Raw genomic sequence first — 21,281 nt, forward strand, 5'->3', positions numbered from 1 at the left:
GGATGGAGCTGTATAGAGGAATGGGGAAAAATCTCTGCTGTAATGTGTAAAACTACTGGAAGAGTCTGACTTATGTAATTGCAAACAAATGTTTCTGTACCTAATATTAACTTCTATTGTATCAAATACTTATTTCATGCAATGAATGCAAATGAATAATTTTAAAGCTTTTAGTTGTAGATATTTGAATAAATAAAATAATATTAGACTGGCAAATGAGAATGATATTTTTATTTTTCCTACTTCCAGGTATTTTGAAAGAGAGACAAAAATAATTATGTAGTGTGGTATGCCTATGTCTTTATTGTCCTTTAGTACCTCAGGGTAATTTCAATGCTTTGTTAATTTGAATTGTTTAATGTGCTAAGTAAATGTTTAAAGGTCACCTTCCGCGAAAATCCGATTTTTCTTGTTTTTTGTGGAATACAGTAGGTGTAATTGCCATCGAAGTAAATAAATAACAGATTAATAAATATTAGGTTAAAAATATAGAGTTCATAAATATATACATTTATAGTCACAATAGTTTAATAGTAAAGCATAATTTCATATATTTCATGTATATTGTTTGTTTTGATATGGGGGAATAAGTCTTCATTAAGGGAGGAACCAAAGTTTGCTGCTGCAGGTTGCTGGGGTGTTACTTTTGAGAGTTGCTACGTGACACTCAGGACCAAGCTAGCAGGCAGACACCTCGCTGAATTCTCTGTCTGAGATCAGCAATGATAAAAGGAGTCTGGATAAAGTGCATAGTGCATTGAAGGACTTAAGATTTCTAATTTTCTCTCAAGGGAAAGCGGCCAATGAGGTACATCTGTGTTCTTGTTACTGTTATGTTTGTAAGACTGTAAAGATGTAATGTGACAAATTCTGCTGAGTCATGTAAAAGTATGGTCGCGTTGTTCCTTTGATGTCTTTACGTGGAAATAATTTGCATTTATTTCTTTCTTTTTTTTGTCTGTATGTCAACAGTTCTCACGGCATGTTATCATGCTCTTTGTGTGATTAAAGCCCGTAACGTAAAGAACCATTTGATTCGTGATTTCGACTTGAGAGGAAGTTACAGTGAGAACTCAGCCACTGCGACATGAGGGGAGAGCGTGACCAGCAGCCAGAAAGGAGCCAGCGCACGCAACCGTCTCTCGTCGTCGGAGCTGTGAAGATGATCGGGGTTTTGGCGGAGCCACTTGTCAAAGGACAGTATGCAACCTGCCGGTAACCTAAGAAAGGTGTGATTATGCCAACGAGAAGCACGTTTGTGCCAAGTTAATGGTGAACATTGGAGTAGCCTCTACACCTGCCTCAACTACTCTTTGAGTTTGAGGATTCAGTCAGACTGATCGCATTCGTCACAAGATAAGGATTTGCATATTTAATTAAGGATTGCTTGCTTGTTTTAAGTGTAACTAAGGGTTACTGTGATAACATTTCTAATTTTCTACATATCTGTTGCTGTGATATTTGAATGTTTATAGGTTCAGCGTTAAGCACCATTAAGTTGTTCTGAGAAATATTAGTTTGAAGGAGTACTGTGGTATTTGCTTATTTGCAGTGATTTTAAGTTTTTAAAGGGTGCTCTCATTTAATATTCATCTAGCATAGTGTAGCGTATCTTGTCATATAGGGGATTTAAGCTGTCACTTGACATTCAAGTTGGTGTGATCTGATGTAAATATAATTATTTCATTTATTGGTTTTATATTTTACATTTGGATTGCACAGAACAGCCTTTAAACATAGGCTAAAGGATAACGAGTGTAACTGATTTAATGTACAAGCTAAGCTAATTACTGCTATTTAAGGCTACTTAAGGGTACTTATTAAACTCGGTTTCTTAAGTTACTAAAATACTAAAATTCTTAATATACTAAAATAGTTGATAAAGACATTGCAATCAAAATGCAATACCCGGAAGTCACTCATGAAGAGGAGGAGTCTGTTAGTGATGAACCTTTAGAAGAAAGTCCTGCAAAGGAAACTGGAGTGAATACAGAACCTGGTGTTACTGAAGACAAGAGAAAAAGGAAACTTACTGAAAAGGGTCAGGAGCTGCACAATGAAAAATTAAAAAAACTACAACGCAATTTTGACAAAACATACGAGAAATGGAAAGCTCTCGCCAAAGAGGCTAAAAGGGCACTCACCTTACCCAACTCAAACGACGTTCTACGTGAACACCAAATTCAAATTCACGTTGCTGATATAGACGTAAAGGAACGCTATGAGGATGTTCGCAAACACAGTGTCCCGGACACAGACACCCAACGTCGGGTAGACACCTGTGATGCTGTATCAAAACAACTCATTGAACGACTACAGGTTCTTCAGGCTGAAGATGCAGATAAGCATTTATCCACTGTACAAGCACCATGGGGTAACACTGGCTCAGTTTTTTCATGTAAAAAAGACGAAGTGTCCATGTTGAGCCACCCTATCTCTGGACGTGTTTCAAAACGCTCAAGTGTGTCCTCCACAAAGATGCAGGAGGCAGAAGCGGAGTTTGCTGCAACTAAAGCTACCTTAAAGGTTCTAGCAGAAATGGAACAGGAAGAAAAGGAGCTTGAAAGGCTTGAGGCTGAGAACAGGAGGCAGTTAGCGCAGCAAGAAGCAGAAAATGCTCAAAGACAGAAGTTACTAGAAGAGAAGCGCAGACAGTTAAAGCGTTTGGAAGCAACTAAAAGAATGAATGCTGCAAAGGCAAGACTGCGAGTCTACGAACGAGACGTAGGCTCAGATGAAGAAATATCAGATCTTCTTCATAACCATAACATGTCAGATCTTCCGCTTAAAGCTAATGCCCTTCCAAGGTACAGTATGCCTTCACAGCCTGCCAGTAGACTCCCCACCATGAATTATGAAGCTCCAAGGCCTACTTCTCAAGTTGCTCGTCCCACTTCTCACGAGAATAACACAACAATGCTTGCTGAAGCGATAGCAGAGTCCATAAACACAAGCCGCCTTCCAGTGCCAGAGCCGCCGATCTTTAGCGGAGACCCAATAAGATACAAGGACTGGAAAATGTCTTTCCTAACCCTTATAGGCCGAAAGAACATTCCCATAAATGAAAAAATTTACTACCTCCGCAAGTATGTCACTGGAGCTGCAAAGAAGGCGATTGAGGGTTATTTCCTGGTGGGCACTGAGAAAGCCTATGATTCAGCATGGGACATATTAGAAGAGCGATACGGCAACTCCTTTGTGGTCGCTAAAGCTTTCCGCGACAAGCTGAATTCATGGACAAAGATTGGACCCAAAGACAGCATCGAGCTGAGGGAATTTGCAGACTTCCTGCAAGGCTGTCAAGCTGCCATGGGTCATATTAAAGGTCTTGAGATCCTAAACGACTGCAGTGAAAATCAAAGAATTCTCAGCAAGCTCCCTGACTGGCTCACGGCCAGGTGGAACAGAAAGGTAATGGACTTCGTAGAAGAAACACAAGACTTTCCTAGTTTCCACACCTTTGTTGAGTTTGTATCTAGAGAAGCCAAGATAGTTTGCAATCCGATGACTTCACTTCATGCTCTGAAGAGCCGTGATGCTGAAAGGGCAAAGCCATCTAAAATCCGCAATGTTGGTGCAAGGGTGCTAGCAAGTTCATCTGAAGAGAAGACAGACGTTGAAGGACAAAGAGGCGATGCTAAGGGATGCATGTTTTGTGAGAAGACAAACCATGGCATTCAGACATGTCGGAAGTTCAAGGAGAGGCCTGTCAAGGAGCGAGTTAAGTATGTGCAGACAAAGAAATTGTGTTTTGCATGTCTAAGGCCAGGACACCACTCAAAGAGCTGCGAAAGGAGAAGTGTTTGCAACACGTGCAATGGAAGGCATCCCACATGCTTGCATGAAGACCGTGCTAAGGCGGATGAAGGGGTCCAAGCTGATAGACAAAGGGAGAGTGGAAAACCGTCAAAGGGAAAGGAAATGTCTAAAGAGCCGAAACATAGTGACACAGAATCTACAACTATTGAAGTAACAAGCATAGCTATGTCTAACCAAGTTATGCACAATGGGAATAGCACATATGCATCCACAATAGTGCCAGTTTGGTTGTCAACGACAAGAAACCCAGATGTCGAAGTTCTGATATACGCTCTGCTGGACAGTCAGAGCGATAGCACCTTCATCTTACATGAAAGGGCAGAGGCTCTTGATACACAGATGGATCCAGTGCAATTAAGGCTTTCCACTTTAGCATCTAAACAGACTGTAATACCAAGTCACAAGTTAGCTGGGTTGCAGGTCAGAGGGTTTTACTCCTCCAAGAAAATCCCTCTTCCTGTGACTTATTCGCGAGACTTCATCCCTGCTAGTCTGAGTCACATTCCCACACCCAAGACAGCAAGAGCATGGTCTCACCTAGAGCACCTCGCTGAAGAGATCGCTCCTCTGATAGACTGTGAGATCGGTCTGCTCATAGGGTACAATTGTTCTCAAGCCCTGTTGCCAAGGGAAATTGTATCAGGCAAAGATGATGAACCCTTCGCAGTAAGGACCGATCTTGGCTGGAGCATAGTTGGATGTGTTAATCCCTGTGTCGACTATGGAGACGCTATTGGAAGCAGCCACAGAATCATTGTGAAACAAGTCACACCAGAGGTACAGTCAGATAGTGACCTAACAAGTCAAGTTCAGTACATATGCAGAACTCAAGTCAAGGAGGTCATTGTTCCGACAGATGTGCTGAAAGTGCTTGAATTGGATTTCAGCGAGAGGAATGTAGAAGACGCTCATTTCTCTCAAGATGACCTTCTCTTCATCACGAAAATGGAGGAGGGCATAAAGACACAAAGAAATGGAGCGCGCGAAATGCCATTGCCATTTAAGGAAGATAGGCCGCATCTGCCTAACAACCTCAAGTGTGCAAATCATCGCCTCCGGTGTCTGAAAAGGAGATTTGAGAAAGACAAGAAATATCACGAGGACTATGTTGCATTCATGAAGGACATCATATCCTGTGGAGATGCCGAGAAGGTTCCAGAAAGTGAACTCCAACGGGACCCTTGCTGGTACATTCCACACCACGGAGTCTACCACCATCAGAAACCAGAGAAGATCCGCGTGGTGTTTGACTGTTCAGCAAAGTTCGAAGGAGTGTCACTCAATGACTATCTACTCACTGGACCGGAGTTGACAAATTCTTTAGTAGGAGTCCTCTGTCGATTCAGGAAGGGCCCAGTAGCCGTGATGTGCGACATTGAGCGCATGTTTCACCAGTTTCGGGTCAGAGCAGAAGATCAGGACTACCTCAGGTTCCTTTGGTGGGACAACGGTGACATCGAGTCAGAACCATCAGTTTACCGAATGAAGGTGCACCTATTCGGTGCAGCCTCGTCACCCGGCTGTGCCAACTACGGCCTTAAACACGTCGCCGCACAAGGACGAGGTCGATTTAGTGAAGCAACAATCCACTTCATCGAAAGAAACTTTTACGTTGACGATGGCCTGATAAGTGTCTTAACGTCGGAAGAAGCCATAAGGTTGGTTTCTGAAGCCAGATAGCTCTGCAGCTCTGGAAGGTTGCACATCCACAAGTTCGTTTCTAATTGCCAAGAGGTGCTTGCATCCCTCCCAAAAGAAGAGTGTGCAGATGCGTCAAGAAGTCAAGACCTGGCTCTGGGTGAACCCCAGATGGAGAGAGCCCTAGGCGTGGTGGTGGACAAATGCCCACTCTCTAGAAGAGGAGTGTTGTCGACTGTAGCCTCCATCTTCGACCCCTTAGGCTTTGTCGCTCCCTTTATTCTGATCGGGAAGCAAATACTGCAGCAAATGTGCCGTGACAAGGTCGGATGGGATGATCCGCTGCCAGACGATCTGAGACCACGGTGGGAGTCCTGGCTCCTGGACTTGTAGAACCTGGCAGACATCAAGTTTCAGCGATGTTATCTCCCATCAGAGTTCAAGCAAGTCCAAAGGTACGAACTACATTACTTCTCCGATGCCAGTGTCCTTGGCTATGGAGAATGTACTTACCTGCGGGTCATTAACGAAACAGGACAAATCCACTGCTCCTTAGTGATGGGCAAAGCTCGTGTGGCCCCCACTAAGGTCACAACTGTGCCAAGACTCGAGCTGTCGGCAGCCGTCGTAGCTGTACGCATGAGTGACATGCTCAGAAAGGAGCTAGAAATAGATGCTAAAGAAGTCTTTTGGACGGACTCAAAGGTCGTCCTTGGATACGTGAACAATGATGCAAGAAGATTCCACGTGTTTGTGGCAAATCGCATCCAGCGGATTAAAGACAGCACCAGACCAGATCAGTGGAGACATGTGAGCTCAGGAGACAATCCTGCCGATCATGCATCGAGAGGCCTGCGGGCAAAGGAGCTCATTGCCTCCAACTGGTTCTCTGGTCCTGATTTTCTCTGGTGTGAAGAACTTCCCAGTGGAAACGTTGAGGTGGAAGATGTAGCCGCTGAAGACCCTGAAGTACGCAACGTCTTCGTACACAAGGCTTTAGCTACAGAAGACTCAGTGCTGAATCGCTTCCTTAAGTTCTCCAGCTGGACAAGATTGGTCAAGGCCATCGCTCGTCTCATACGACTCGCTAAGGAGCTAAAGGGTTCAATCCCAAGAACCAATGAAGCCACCAGTCTACAGGAGAGAAGCAATGCTGAAACTACAATCATTAGTCTTTTTCAGGGAGAAGCTTTCACGGAAGAAATCCAAACTCTCCAAAATGGGAAGATGCTCGTTAAAACCAGTAAGCTACACAGACTGAACCCTTTCCTTGACGAACAGGGAATCCTCAGGGTGGGAGGTCGACTGACGCATACTGATTTGCACTATCACATCAAACATCCAGCCGTTTTACCTGCTAAGAGTCACATAACAAGATTGCTCATTCAGCATCATCATCAACAAGTGCAACATCAAGGACGTGGCATAACAGTGAACAGGCTACGAGCCAATGGATTTTGGATACTTGGATGCAGTCATGCTGTGTCGTCCTGCATTAACAAGTGTGTCAAGTGCAGAAGGTTCAGAAGGTCTACAGAGAATCAGAAAATGGCGGACTTGCCGCGTGACCGCATGGAAGAAACACCTCCATTTGCGTATTGTGGAATAGACTGCTTCGGACCGTTCCATGTTAAGGATGGAAGGAAGGAGTCGAAGCGCTATGGCCTGCTGTTTACATGCTTATGCTCTCGTGCAGTTCACATAGAGCTTCTTGAAGAGATGACCACAGACTTTTTCATCATCGCTCTGCGTGCCTTCATAGCCATACGTGGCAATGTTCGACAACTCCGCTGTGATCAAGGCACCAATTTCGTCGGTGCCAGGCGCGAGTTTGCAGAAGCCTTGAAGGAGATGGATCAAGAACGCCTTAAGATACTGGGCTGTGAGTTTGTCATGAATCCACCATCAGCAAGCCACATGGGCGGTGCCTGGGAAAGGCAAATTCGGACAATAAGAAGTGTGCTTACGTCTATCTTGGATCAGTCCTCCAATCGTCTCGATACTGCATCATTGAGGACATACTTCTATGAAGTAATGGCAATCATTAACAGTCGACCATTAACAGCTCACTTACTGAATGATCCTACGGGACCGCAGCCTCTTTCACCTAATCATATACTGACAATGAAGTCCTCCGTTATTCTTCCACCACCTGGAAAGTTTGAAAGAGAAGACCTCTATCTTCGGAAGAGGTGGCGCAAGGTCCAATACTTAGCCAACGAGTTTTGGTCCAGATGGTGCAAGGAATATCTGCTGAACTTACAACCACGTCAGAAATGGCAACGAAAGCGAAGGAACGCCAAGGTCAATGATATAGTGATCGTGCAAGATGACGCTGCCCCAAGAACTGAGTGGAAATTGGCAAGGGTCACAATGGTCTATCCTGCAGAAGATGGTTGCGTAAGGAAATTGCAACTGCTGATCAGTGATTCAACTTTGGATAAAGAAGGGAAACGCATTGGGAAGCCAGTGTACTTGGAGAGACCCATCCATAAGACGGTCACTCTGATTGAAGCAGAGTGATGCTGCCACATTTTCAGACGATGTGCCTTATCATCTAGTGCTAGCATAGTATGTAGGTTTGAGTAAAATCACAAGTGATTTGGTGGGAGTGTAATTGCCATCGAAGTAAATAAATAACAGATTAATAAATATTAGGTTAAAAATATAGAGTTCATAAATATATACATTTATAGTCACAATAGTTTAATAGTAAAGCATAATTTCATATATTTCATGTATATTGTTTGTTTTGATATGGGGGAATAAGTCTTCATTAAGGGAGGAACCAAAGTTTGCTGCTGCAGGTTGCTGGGGTGTTACTTTTGAGAGTTGCTACGTGACACTCAGGACCAAGCTAGCAGGCAGACACCTCGCTGAATTCTCTGTCTGAGATCAGCAATGATAAAAGGAGTCTGGATAAAGTGCATAGTGCATTGAAGGACTGAAGATTTCTAATTTTCTCTCAAGGGAAAGCGGCCAATGAGGTACATCTGTGTTCTTGTTACTGTTATGTTTGTAAGACTGTAAAGATGTAATGTGACAAATTCTGCTGAGTCATGTAAAAGTATGGTCGCGTTGTTCCTTTGATGTCTTTACGTGGAAATAATTTGCATTTATTTCTTTCTTTTTTTTGTCTGTATGTCAACAGTTCTCACGGCATGTTATCATGCTCTTTGTGTGATTAAAGCCCGTAACGTAAAGAACCATTTGATTCGTGATTTCGACTTGAGAGGAAGTTACAGTAGGTCTCTCCGAGTTGAATGTGTACACCTGCACATTAAACTGTTTTGCAGCCCCCATTGTCTGCAGGAGCTAAGCAAAGAAATCCCCCCTCCCCCCCTCCGAAAAACGGGTGAATTTTGAATTATCTTTCTGCCTACGTAGGCAGAAACTCACAGACCAGCCCACCTTGGCTCGAGAAACTCCCAGAGGCGGAGCTGAAGCGACGCAACATCACCGCTCATCAGTTAGGAGGTGGGAGGCAGTGAGCGGCAGAGCGGTGGAGGGGCGTCGCAGTGCTCCTAGCCAATCAGAGGAGAGATATTTGCATGCTGTTTGCATGTATGAATATTCATGAGCAAAGCTGGAATCCGGTCATTTTGGACACACCCCTAAAACAGTCCATTAAAAAAGAGCTATACAGAGACACCTGAGCACTTTTTTTTTTACAAAAACGGCTCACATGTCATTCATTCATACTAGAGACCACAACTAGACATTTTAAAATGAAAGAAAAAACGACGGAAGGTGACCTTTAAATGAGGGATTTAGCATCAAACACAAGGAAGCTTGAATACAAAAGGTTTAATGGAGGTAATGAATGTTGAAGTAGCGCAGCTCGCATGGGTCAAAAAAGTAAAAGTTGTCTATGTTGCAGCTTCAACAACTTTTAACCCTTATGATCTTAATTTTTTGCTAGACAGAGAGAGTCCTACTGGACCTGGGGGACCATTGCATTTTGGGTCTTTTCATTAAAAAATAATCAAACTTGTTTTTGTTAAAATACTTAATCCCAGTTGCGAGTAATATAAACAACACTTATGTTAAATGTTTAAATTTACCTTATTTTTGTTTATTTTATTAACAAAATAATCAGCAAACATAAAAATTAAGCAAGTTTTTCCAAAATTGTAGTGTATTTTTTATTTGAATTTCATTAGAAACACTGTATTTTACTTTTCAGGACAAAGTGCATTGGATACTACTGAACACTTTAATAATGAGCATGTGCAACTTCACTCACTATCTCTGTTTAGTAGTGCTGTAACAGTGTAGGAGTATATTGTTTTGGAGTCACATTACAATCCTCTTCCCTTCCACGATTAATTTTATCACCACTGTGATACTGTTCACTCACAGCTCCTTCTCTTCCAGCCAGTACAACTCCTTACGTGACTGACACTTCCAGTACTGGTGTCTGATTGGTTGTACAGCAGGGGTGCCACATACCGGCCCAATTAGCATCTTTACTTTAATTTCAAAGCCTGAATCCTGGAAAACCTATAGCCTGCTGGTATTTGGATGCTGAATAGTGAGAAATGTTTAATGAATACATATGTTTGAATATGTGTGTCCTTGAAAGTGAGAGCTGGTCAGGCTTGTAGACTAGAGGACACTGGCCTCTACCCTGATAGGGTTTCAATGCATGTGGACATATGACTCATGTGACTGAGCAAAAGTGTCATTAGGACCACTTAACATGTCCCTTTAATAGAGGAACAGTGTGTAGACTCTTGTGTTAAATATTTATAATATGCAATAGAAGGAGTATAACGGTGTGAGTATATTTGTATCATGCTGTCAAGGCACAGATTTCATATTTTGGATGAAAATTGATAAATGTTTGGTTGCAGAATTTTATATTTTATTTTTTGTGACCTCTACAACAACAGTGTTATTAATAAATAATGAATTATCTTAAACTAATATTGCATTACTTAATGTTACACTGACATGCTAATATATAATGCACTAGCACTGTGTACATTGATCATGAAAAGTTACCTTAAGGGACAGATAAGTAATGCCCACATCTGCATAAGTTGTGAGGTGTTATCTTGCGTCGCTGAAAACTGACCATTATACTTCGAGTAAGTCGGGTGTCGGGTGGATAGGACATTCCATTCCTGAAGCTGTGCAGACATTTAATATAATATATATATATATAATATATAATTAAGACATTTAAGACATGTAGCATATATGTACCGGGAGTATGTGTGTACAGGGAATACATATGTCATAGGACACCACATTAGTTCCAGTTTTAAGAATGTCCAGTTCCAGTTTGCTATGTAAGTGAATATAATATTAATAATTAAATTTGTTATGGTTAATTACATTAATCAATACTGTAAGTATAAAAATAACACCAGGTACATGTTTTAGACTCCTTGGTTAATTATGTATGCAGTGCAAGCACCAGATAAATAAAGTTGAAGTTTTGGAGATATATGTTTTTCATTAGACAGTGACAAAATGTTATTTGTGTTAAGTATTATTTATTTACTTTCATTTTTTAAATAGTTGGTCCATAGGTAAAGTAAACATTACAGTTAAAATGAAAAAAAAAAAACATTTAAGGCAAGCTTTTTTAATATTTTATGGCTTTTTCCCAGTGAGGGATTAAGCCTAGTCTACATATTATATAAGACTACACATTATATAAATTGGGATTTTTCACTGAAAAGAAAATATAGTCTATGACTTGGCTTAATTCCTTAATTCTGGGAAACTGACCCTAAAAGTCTATTATTAAAGTCATTAGCGAGCCAAGTTTGGATTTGCTTGGTATTGCTTGGGGCTAACTGAAGCAGATCTCTCTATTGCTGCAGCTTCTTTTGCACTCTGCCACACATGGAAAGAACAGCACTCTCACTGAAAAGCATGCATATGACAAAATACATGAACCTCAACAATCAAAATGACTTCAAAACAGAAAACTAAGATTGCATGCATGTTTAAGCTTCTGACTGTAATTCTATACATTGGGTCAGCTCTAAATTTAGTTTACCATTGGAGCAGTGTTACATACAGAGCTCTGTGGCTGTTTGTCTGCATGTTTCACAGTGCTCTCTGGGTGACCTCCTGCATGCCCCCATGCAACTCCATACCAGCACATGCACCACGGCAATCCCCTGAACACCTCTTCATTTTTAAAACTCTGATTAGCTGTTTAGAGTGTGGTTGAATGCATATTCAAAGACCATGGATAATATTAGCACCAACAGCTTTCACATGCACCATTTTCACAGCATTATTAATGTGCTACACACCCACACACACAAATATCCTGTACAGCTAAATGTGTGCAAGGCTAGCATGCATCAGTATTTTTTATCTAACTTCTATATAGTTTGCATTTATTTGTACTATAGTATTAATTTGTTGTGATAACAGATGTTGCTGGAAGCATGTAAGTTGACATTTAAACCTAATAAAGTGGGTTGCAGACATTAACATGTAATTTTATATCACTGAACAGGAGCATGGACCACCCACCAGGGGTAATAGCAAGAGGACTGAACCATAAAGTGGACAGACCAAGATCATGAAGGAGACTAGAAGCAAAATATTGAGAAAAGGCAAGTGGAAAAAGTAAACTCATAAAAGGCATACCACATATCCAGAGCTGTGCAAAAAGAAAATGATAATACAATGTTTGTTATGTGAGAGGAAAGTAAAGCAGCTAAGGTCAGAGATGTAGCTTTTATGTTCTCAACCATTCTCAAGGTCAAATGATCCGTGACATGTTTTTAGAACTTACAAATGGGACACAATCTCTATTACCATTCGATCACGTTGAGTTGCAAACAACACCACTGAATTGTTCAGTGATCTTAGACACATGGTAGGTGTTTCTAATAAAGTGGCCAGTGGGTGTAAGTACAAGGTAGCTGTTTCTAATAAAGTGGCCAGTAAGTATAAGCACAGGGGAGGTGTTTCTAATAAAGTGGCCAGTAAGTGTAAACACAGGGTAGGTGTTTCTAATAAAGTGGCCAGTGAATGTGATCACAGGGTAGGTGTTTCTAATTAAGTGGCCAAGTGAGTGAATGCACAGGGTAGGTGTTTCTAATAAAGTGGCCAGTACGTGTAAGTACAGGGTAGGTGTTTCTAATAAAGTGGCCAGTGAGTAAATGCACAGGGTAGGTGTTTCTAATAAAGTGCCCAATGAGTGTAAGCACAGGTAGGTGTTTCCAACAAAGTGGCCAGTGAGTGTAATTCCAGGTGGGTAGGTGTTTCTAATAAAGTGACCAGTGTGTGTAATCACAGGGTAGGTGTTTCTGATAAACTGTCCAGTGAATATAAGCAAAGTGTAGGTGTTTCTAATAAAGTGGCCTGTAAGTGTAAGCACAGGGTAGATGTTTCTAATAAAGCGGCCAGTGAGTGTAAGCACTGGGTAGGTGTTTCTAATAAAGTGGCCAGTGAGTGTAAACACATGGTAGGTGTTTCTAATAAAGTGGCCAGTGAGTGTAATCACAGGGTAGGTGTTTCTAATAAAGCGGCCAGTGAGTGTAAGCACTGGGTAGGTGTTTCTAATAAAGTGGCCAGTGAGTGTAAGCACTGGGTAGGTGTTTCTAATAAAGTGGCCAGTGAGTGTAAGCACATGGTAGGTGTTTCTAATAAAGTGGCCAGTAAGTGTAAGTACAGGGTAGGTGTTTCTAATAAAGTGGCCAGTGAGTAAATGCACAGGGTAGGTGTTTCTAATAAAGTGGCCAGTGAGTGTAAGCACAGGTAGGTGTTTCTAATAAAGTGGCCAGTGAGTGTAATTCCAGGTGGGTAGGTGTTTCTAATAAAGTGTTCAGTGAGTGATTGCACAGGTTAGGTGTTTCTAATAAAGTGGCCAGTCAGTGTAAGCAAGGTAGGTGTTTCTAATAAAGCGGCCAGTGAGTGTAATACCAGGGTAGGTGTTTCTGCTAAACTGTCCACTGACTATAAGCACATGGTAGGTGTTTCTAATAAAGTGGCCAGTGAGTTATTGCACAGGGTAGGTGTTTCTGATAAACTGTCCAGTGAGTGTATGCACATGGTAGGTGTTTCTAATAAAGTGGCCAGCTGGTAAAAGTACGCCTCTAGCCATACTCTTACAACTTCTTAATGTATATCTCCCTCTCCCCTGTCTGTCTCTCTCCCCCTGCCTGTGTTTCTGTTCCTCTCTGGTTGTGTAAGTGTCCTTTCGGATCATATGGCGGGAGTAATAGTGCTGGGCGCGTCAATACAGTCTAATTTAGGCAGAGAAGACCCCCGCTCTCACATACACACCTAGTCCGAGTTAGATAGTGTTATGTAATGCTCACACACACTTTATATGCTGTGTCACAATCCCACGTAAGCAAAGCAGAAGTCTTACACTGTGAAAGGAAAGCGGTAAAGTGTTCTTATTCTGCTCGTTGAAGCTGCTTTATTGAATCCACCCTGTTCTTCAGGATATTCTAAAGACTGTCTGCAGCACTTCCTGTTTACTTATCTCACATAATCCCTTATAAAAATGTGATATTCCGCTCACTGTTCTGCTCAAGATGTATTTAACCCCTTAACAGGCCTTTTTGTTTTGTTTACAGGCTACAGGTGTAGATGATACAAAACCCCTTTTATATTCCCCCTATTTATATTCTGAAAACCTTGAGAGCTTAAGAGACTCTGTTCACTCTCTACCCAATTTAGTTAACAATTTTAACAATCTTAAAACTGACATGGTTATATTCAGGCAAATATTGATATTAAAATATATTGATATATTTTAAACTGAAGTTAAAGAAAGTGCCATTTTATGATTTTTATGCATTATATTTTGACAGATATTTTCTATTACAATTACATCTAGGATTTTCAATAATGTTTCTTATCAAACATGAAACATTTTTATGTAATGCTTGAATAAAAATTATTGGTGTGAAAGAAAGATACACTAATAGTAAGAGTGAGAGAGAGAGAGAGAGAGAAAGAGAGAGAGAGAGAGAGAGAGAGAGAGAGAGACAGAAAGCGAGTGAGATGTGGGTGGTGTGACAGTGTTGAGGGTGGGACAGTGACTAATTTAGAAGGCAGCCTGTTAGACTGGGACAAGCGGAGAACAGCTGTGTGTTTGAGTTACAGAGTGTATAGTTTCTGTGTTTCATTTCTGGTAAAAGAGAAGGCCCACAAAGATTATTGACATCTGACAAAATAAACCTTTAAGATCAGTTTGCTTTTTTAAAAATTGTATTAATTCTGTTCATTATCAGGGTATCAGTTGTATCACAGCAGTGATATATGACTTGGATCGTTTAAAATCCACTACAATTTATTTTACAACGTTTTATTAGTAGTTCAGTATCTACAATGAATAATTCAGTATTCATTATCATTAACTACAATTCATTTATTCTGTGACCAATTTAAAAGTATTTGGGGTTTTCTAGACATATCAGTATCCACTCTCAGTTGTTCAGTTTACACTATGTCTTATTCAATATCCAGTATGATTTTTCTAATAACTACTGTTGATTAAATATTATAAATAAGGCCTTAACTGTTTTAAAATAATGAATGACTACTAGAAATTATTCAGTATTTACTATAAATATTTTAGTAACTATGATAAAATACTCAGGAACTACTAAGAAATAATCAGCATCGATTTTTATATTTTTATTAACCACTATCAGTTATTTAGCATATTCTATGATGTACCCAATATCGTCGCTGTCCAATGAAAAACACTTATCTCCAAAACAGCAACTTTACAGGAGAGAGAAAAAACCTTGTAAACTTTCAATGGAAGTCAATGTAAAAAGAGTTTATTTCAGGTCATTTTGAAGAGTTTCTATTGGTCTGTTCATCAAGACATTTTGGCACAGTGTAAGGGACAGTTTGTTTGTTCAAATTATGTAGTAAACTAAAAATCGACAAAAATGGAGTTAAGTGTTTTTCATAGGACAGCAACGATATGCAGTAAGGATTTCCAATAACTACAGTTATTCAGTGACCATTATAAATGAGGCAATAACTGCTTTAAATCAGCAAGTGATTACTATAAATTATTCTGTAACTTCTATAAATATTTCAGCAACAATGATGCAATATTACGTTCAGTAACTGCTATGAAGTGCTCAGCATCCACTATGATTTATAGTTACTACAATTATTCAGTGTCTATTATTACAAATTAGTAAGTAACTGCTATAAATGACTAGTTTAAATTACTTAATAACTATTATATATCAGTTATTATCATAAATTAGTCAGTAACTGCTATAAATTATTCAATGACTAATAGTTATACACTGATAAATACAGTATTCCCTGACACGTATAGTACCATACACATATCCATTATACAGTGAATACTAATAGTTATACTAATATGACTTATGCAAGTACAAAAAATACTTATAATAGTTAAGCTACTACAATGAATCTAAAAGCTTTAAACAGAGTGAGGAATTTGAATGTTTGGCCCTTATACCAACCTTAATAGGCTAAGGAGTTAAACTTCAACATTTACATAAAAGTGTGTTTGAGCAGGGGAGCTGAGTGAATCTATTGTTTTCTCTGGAGTTCTGAGGTGAAAATGGAGCTGGCACCTCGCGAGGTTGTAAAAGTGTGTGAGAGGAAGGCGAGCTGTGACAGGTGTGTTGGTTGGGAGATTGAAGGTTGCCATGGCAGCTGCAGCAGTGCCAGCTGGCTATCTCTTTGACTGGCAAACCCTGATCCCTCTCCACATACTTTTCCATCTCTCTCCTTTCTCTCTAAATAGAATAAAAAAATTACAGTGCAAAGAGCAAAGCTCTGCAGCAAAAACGGAAGTAAGTATTTTTGGTGTCACTTTTAATCATCCACTTAATTGAAAGCATAAGAAACTTCTGTGAATGTAAAAGGGCCTAAAGTTTGGGCCCAGTGCTCCATTTGGTATGTCTGAATGATTGTCGTTCCTTCCACTGACTCTGGCCTACAAAGCCAAAAATGGACCGGCCTCTTTATATGATGGCAATGGTGAAAAACAAATCTGTACCTAGAGCTCTTCAAGCTTCCAGCACAGCTTGAATCGACCCACCATCCCTCTACTCCTGTACTGTTCTCCTTGTGTGTATGTGTACACAATTTAACAGCAAGCCAAACTCCTTTCAAAAGACTGCATGGGAGTCAGGAGATAGCATCCAAGCTCCAGTGCTTTATTTAGCTGCACAGTCATGCATTAAGTGAATAGGAGTAAAAACTATAAGGGGAAAATAACAATACAAAACATAAGTATTGAATCTGCATGATTAGCTACATATTTACAGCATAACTCAATAATAACTCAACAGCCATTACTCCATTAATTAACTTTCTTAACAAACAAGATAAACCTACAGATATAATTCAATTATTGATAAACTACTGAGGTTAATCTCAAAAACGCATGTAGTGATATAAAGAAGGCATACATGCAGTTGCATCATGACTTGATAATAAACGATATTAAATACATAATGTACAAAATAACCATCAAGTTTTAATCAGAAATCTGTCTAACATCATAAACACTTACAGACGATGCTTTCGGAGGCAAAAACAACAAGGATTGCAGCAGATGAACTCAGAACAACAAAATGTGGCTGTTTGCAGTGCTGAACTAAACCACTTCCTCTTTTACTTCTCTGTCAAGCTAAGAGTCCTCACTAGGGGGTGCTATTTCACCTCTGTTAAACTAAGAGTCCATACTAGGGGTTCTATTTAACCTACCGTATTTTTCGGACTATAAGACTATAAGTATTATAAGACGCACTATCAAAGAACGCCTATTTTCTGCTATTTTTCCATACATAGGGCGCATCGCATTATAAGGCGCGTTAAGTGACACTAGAAAGGGTGCCTATATCAAAGTGAACAGGGGTGGCGCCATGTTTCCCTTCCCCCACCGGGGGTGGTCGCTTGCCGGTGGAGCGTCTCAGTATACAAATCTAGCTATTTCAAAGTCAAACGAGTGCTGGATATTAATCTACACAGATTCCTCTCCTGAAAACTGTTTATTTGGGTGAGTAACGTGCTTCAGTTTATTTACAGTAAGCTTAGATTTCCAGATGTCCACTAAGGCTTGCTGCACCAGCGTTAGCATAGCTATCCGCTAGCACGCTAGCTAGTCACCTAAACTAGTAAAGTTAACCCAAACTTAAACGACAGCGTTACACTGAGTAATCCTGCGTGTTCTGGTAAGACAGTGAGATATTAGCTAGCGATTCGTCCCCCGTAGCTTGTTTTAACACGGTAAACAAGCAGATTACAGGCTGATAAAACTCACCTCTGAGAGAGTTAGCGCTTAGCATCTAGCTAATGCTAGCCAGGCAAAGCAGCACAGACTTACAGGCCGATAACTCACCTCTGAACGGTGAACGCTTAGCGATTAGCATCTAACTCTAATAATACTGCTCCAGCAGTATTAAAAGTGCTAAATTTAGAAAATACTGATCTCTGAACAGTGAAAAAGCTAGCTAGCTAAGCGGTTAGCATCTAGCTAATGCTGCTCCAGCCTCGGAGCGGCACGGCTCTGCACCGAGTGTGTGTTTACTGCTCCTTACACCTGACGGGTAAAATTTAGATAATACTGATCTCTGAACAGTGAATAAGCTAGCTAATGCTATTTATTGCTGCTCCAGCCTCGGAGCGGCACGGCTCTGCACGGAGTGTGTGTTTACTGCTCCTTACACCTGACGGGTAAAATTTAGATAATACTGATCTCTGAACAGTGAATAAGCTAGCTAATGCTATTTGCTGCTCCAGCCTCGGAGCTGCACGGCTCTGGACTCTGTATAGCACTGAAACTCTGTATAACGCTGCACGGAGTGTGTGTTTACTGCTCCTTACAACCTGACGAGTAAAATTTAGATAATACTGATCTCAGTGAATAAGCTAGCTAGCTTAGCGGTTAGCATCTAGCTAATGCTATTGCTGCTCAGCCTCGGAGCTGCACGGCTCTGGACTCTGTATAGCACTGAAACTCTCTATAACGCTGCACGGAGTGTGTGTTTACTGCTCCTTACAACCTGACGAGTAAAATCCATACAAAAGGCGCACCGTATTATAAGACGCACTGTCAATTTTTGTGAAAATTAAAAGTTTTTAAGTGCGCCTTATAGTCCGAAAAATACGGTAAATCAAAAACAGAACAACTCCCATGGAAGACATACATCCAGACCCTAAATTATTTCCTAAACTAGCACCTTTCTTTTAGTTATCCATACTGACTTTTTTCTATTTAACAATATCTAATCATAAGTTTAATGGATCTTTTTTAATCTAGCCTATAAAAATTAGCTAAGATACATTTTGGTATAGTATATTTATACTGATCTTATGATTTGTTCTGATTTATATTAGTGGTGTCAATCACTTACAAAGTCATTAGTCACAACAATATTTTGTGATTAATCATGATAAAAGTCATGATTTAAAATGTTTAAATTTGAAACATGAAAAAAATGGGAGGGGTAGTTTGGGAGGGGCACTGGGTGATGTATGGGTTTAGGGGTGGGGTATCAGTGTGCCTCTGATAGAGGTGAGATGCAAATGGTTGAATGTCACCAGAGGGCAGTATTTATGATTGATTGATTTTGCATATAATCCCCGCCTATAGCACAGTTAAACCTGTGAGGGCGCTACAGTGGTGAAAATGCACTGGGTGGTGCTGAATCTCTATCTGACAATAGAAACTACTGCACAGCAAACAGACGCTGAAAGTAAAAAAGATTCAATGTAACATAAAGTACAAATGAGACATGCTGAAACAATGCTCCTCTCACACCTATTGTGCTCTCCTCTCTTTAACTTTTTTCATTTTTAGCTTGTTTTATTTGAACTGACCCTTTAAACCATGTTTGTAGAAAACATGGAGGTCATGGTTCCATTCCCTTCTATTCTATACAAAACGAAGCCAGGCACAGTGTTTATTTAACTCTTACACATTTTAAAATTAATTTACTTTCAAAAACACAAGACACTGTTCAGTTTCACTAAATAGAGCTTTGTCAGCTTTCAGCTTTAAGTTCTTTAGTATCTTTTTGACATGTTCATGTCAGATTCATGGTCTTGCAGTGAAGGAACTGGATGCCTTGCGATGTGGAAAGGGAACCCACCTCCAGAAGAGAGGGGTCCTTTCCAATAAAGGTCACACCTCGCTCCCGAAGTGCACACAGGCACACACATACACACCACTGTGATAAGGGCCTTTTCTAATGTCTAATGGCCCAGACATGTATATATATATATATATATATATATATATATATATATTCTATACATATACATATACTTAAAGTCATGAAAAAGCAACATTTAGGCTGTTTATTTAAACTAGGTTTTCTGCAGGGGTTTTTACATGATGTTGGTCATGCGATGTATGTGTGTTATATTAGTTAATGTGGTACCACTTTAAAATACCTTTATAAAGGGTTTATAAATGGTTTAGTTTAGTAATGGTTACTAATTAGGTTGTAAAGGCCTTAAAAAGAATTAATAATCAGTTATAACATACGTAGAAAGGGCAACAATATAGATGGCTGTGGGTTCACTATTTGGCAAACAACAGGTCATTGTTTCCCTTTCTACATATGTGTTATAACTGATTATTAATGATTTTTAAGACATTTACGACCTAATTAGTAACAATTAATAAAGTAATTGTAAACTATTTATAAACCCTTTATTAAGGTAGTCTTAAGCTTTAATGTTATATTAGCTAAGTGCCTGGGCTCACTGTTAAAGACTATAAGAGCAAGACAGCTATGTAATAGTCATAAATTCCCTGTGTGTATATATATATATATATATATATATATATGTGTATATATTTTTTTTTTTTTTTGCACCAACTGCAAGAATTTAAATGTAAAGTATGTGATTGAATTCTGGAGGTTTGTCATAAATTGTACATTCATAATGTGAATTTCCTGTTCTACCACATTCCAAATATGTTGTTTTGGACTCAATTCTGATGATTACTAATGAGCACTGAAGTCACTGTCACTGTGCTTTGCATCATCATTCTGGACATTTGTGGTGATATAGGGATGCACATGATACTCATTACTCAGGTGATAAAGCTTATAGGCTAAATTATCCCAGTCTTCAATTTAAATGGTCCTGCCCATACTGCAGCCTCAGCTTTCTGTTCTTGGTTGACAGAAAAAGAATAAAGGTGATCTTCTGCTGTTGCAAGCTAACTATTACATGCAGGGTGATTTTGTGATTATCACTGTTGTACAAAGTGATTAGCTTACTGAGTTACTGTAGCCTTTCTGCCACCTCCAACCAGCCTAGCTATTCTACATTGACCACTCTTATCTATAAGTTGTTTTTGTCTGCTATATTTACTAAAATAAGCTCTTTTGATGCCAAGAAAAATACAACAATGTTTAAAATCACTGATATCACATTTTAAGATGTGGACATTATCTAAAGTTGCTGGCCCATATCTGCATGATTTTATGCACTGCGCTGCTGCTGCACGATTGGCTGATTAGATACATGCACAAATGTATAGGTGCACAGGTCTTCCTACAAATCTGCTTGCTGAGAGTTTAACTGCATGCACAATGTAACACATGAAAACTAAAGGTAACTTGCACACGTGCACATGCATACACACGCTGGTGAAATCACTGGTGAAATGCTTCACAAACGTCTCACAAGATCATGTGATAAACGCAAGGCCTTTGACTTGGCATGAGCACTGTTGCTATCCCTGGCATGTGTGGCAAAAGTTTCACTCATCCTTTTTAGAGTGGGCAACCCCCTCCCGATCGCCCAGCCCGCTGGACAGCTATGTATGGGGAGGAGGAGGGAGGGTTTGGGGAGAGGGGCCGGCC

General features: G+C 40.0%; 2 protein-coding genes across 2 annotated transcripts; both read left to right on the forward strand.

Annotated features, from left to right (window-relative positions):
• The first annotated feature begins 771 nt into the window (after positions 1-771).
• LOC125782646 (uncharacterized) lies at positions 772-5,499 on the forward strand. Its single transcript, XM_049467347.1, has 2 exons — positions 772-808; positions 973-5,499. The coding sequence occupies exon 2, from the start codon at positions 1,900-1,902 to the stop codon at positions 5,497-5,499; it is 3,600 nt and encodes a 1,199-aa protein (XP_049323304.1). The 5' UTR covers positions 772-808; positions 973-1,899.
• A 164-nt stretch (positions 5,500-5,663) lies between these two features.
• LOC125782458 (uncharacterized) lies at positions 5,664-9,077 on the forward strand. The gene is made up of 2 exons (XM_049466587.1): positions 5,664-8,444; positions 8,609-9,077. Exon 1 carries the CDS (start codon positions 6,016-6,018, stop codon positions 7,978-7,980), a length of 1,965 nt encoding a protein of 654 aa, XP_049322544.1. The 5' UTR covers positions 5,664-6,015; the 3' UTR covers positions 7,981-8,444; positions 8,609-9,077.
• Positions 9,078-21,281: the final 12,204 nt, after the last annotated feature.

This window comes from Astyanax mexicanus, chromosome 1 (genome assembly GCF_023375975.1).
Source record: "Astyanax mexicanus isolate ESR-SI-001 chromosome 1, AstMex3_surface, whole genome shotgun sequence".
NCBI classification, from domain to species: domain Eukaryota; kingdom Metazoa; phylum Chordata; class Actinopteri; order Characiformes; family Acestrorhamphidae; genus Astyanax; species Astyanax mexicanus.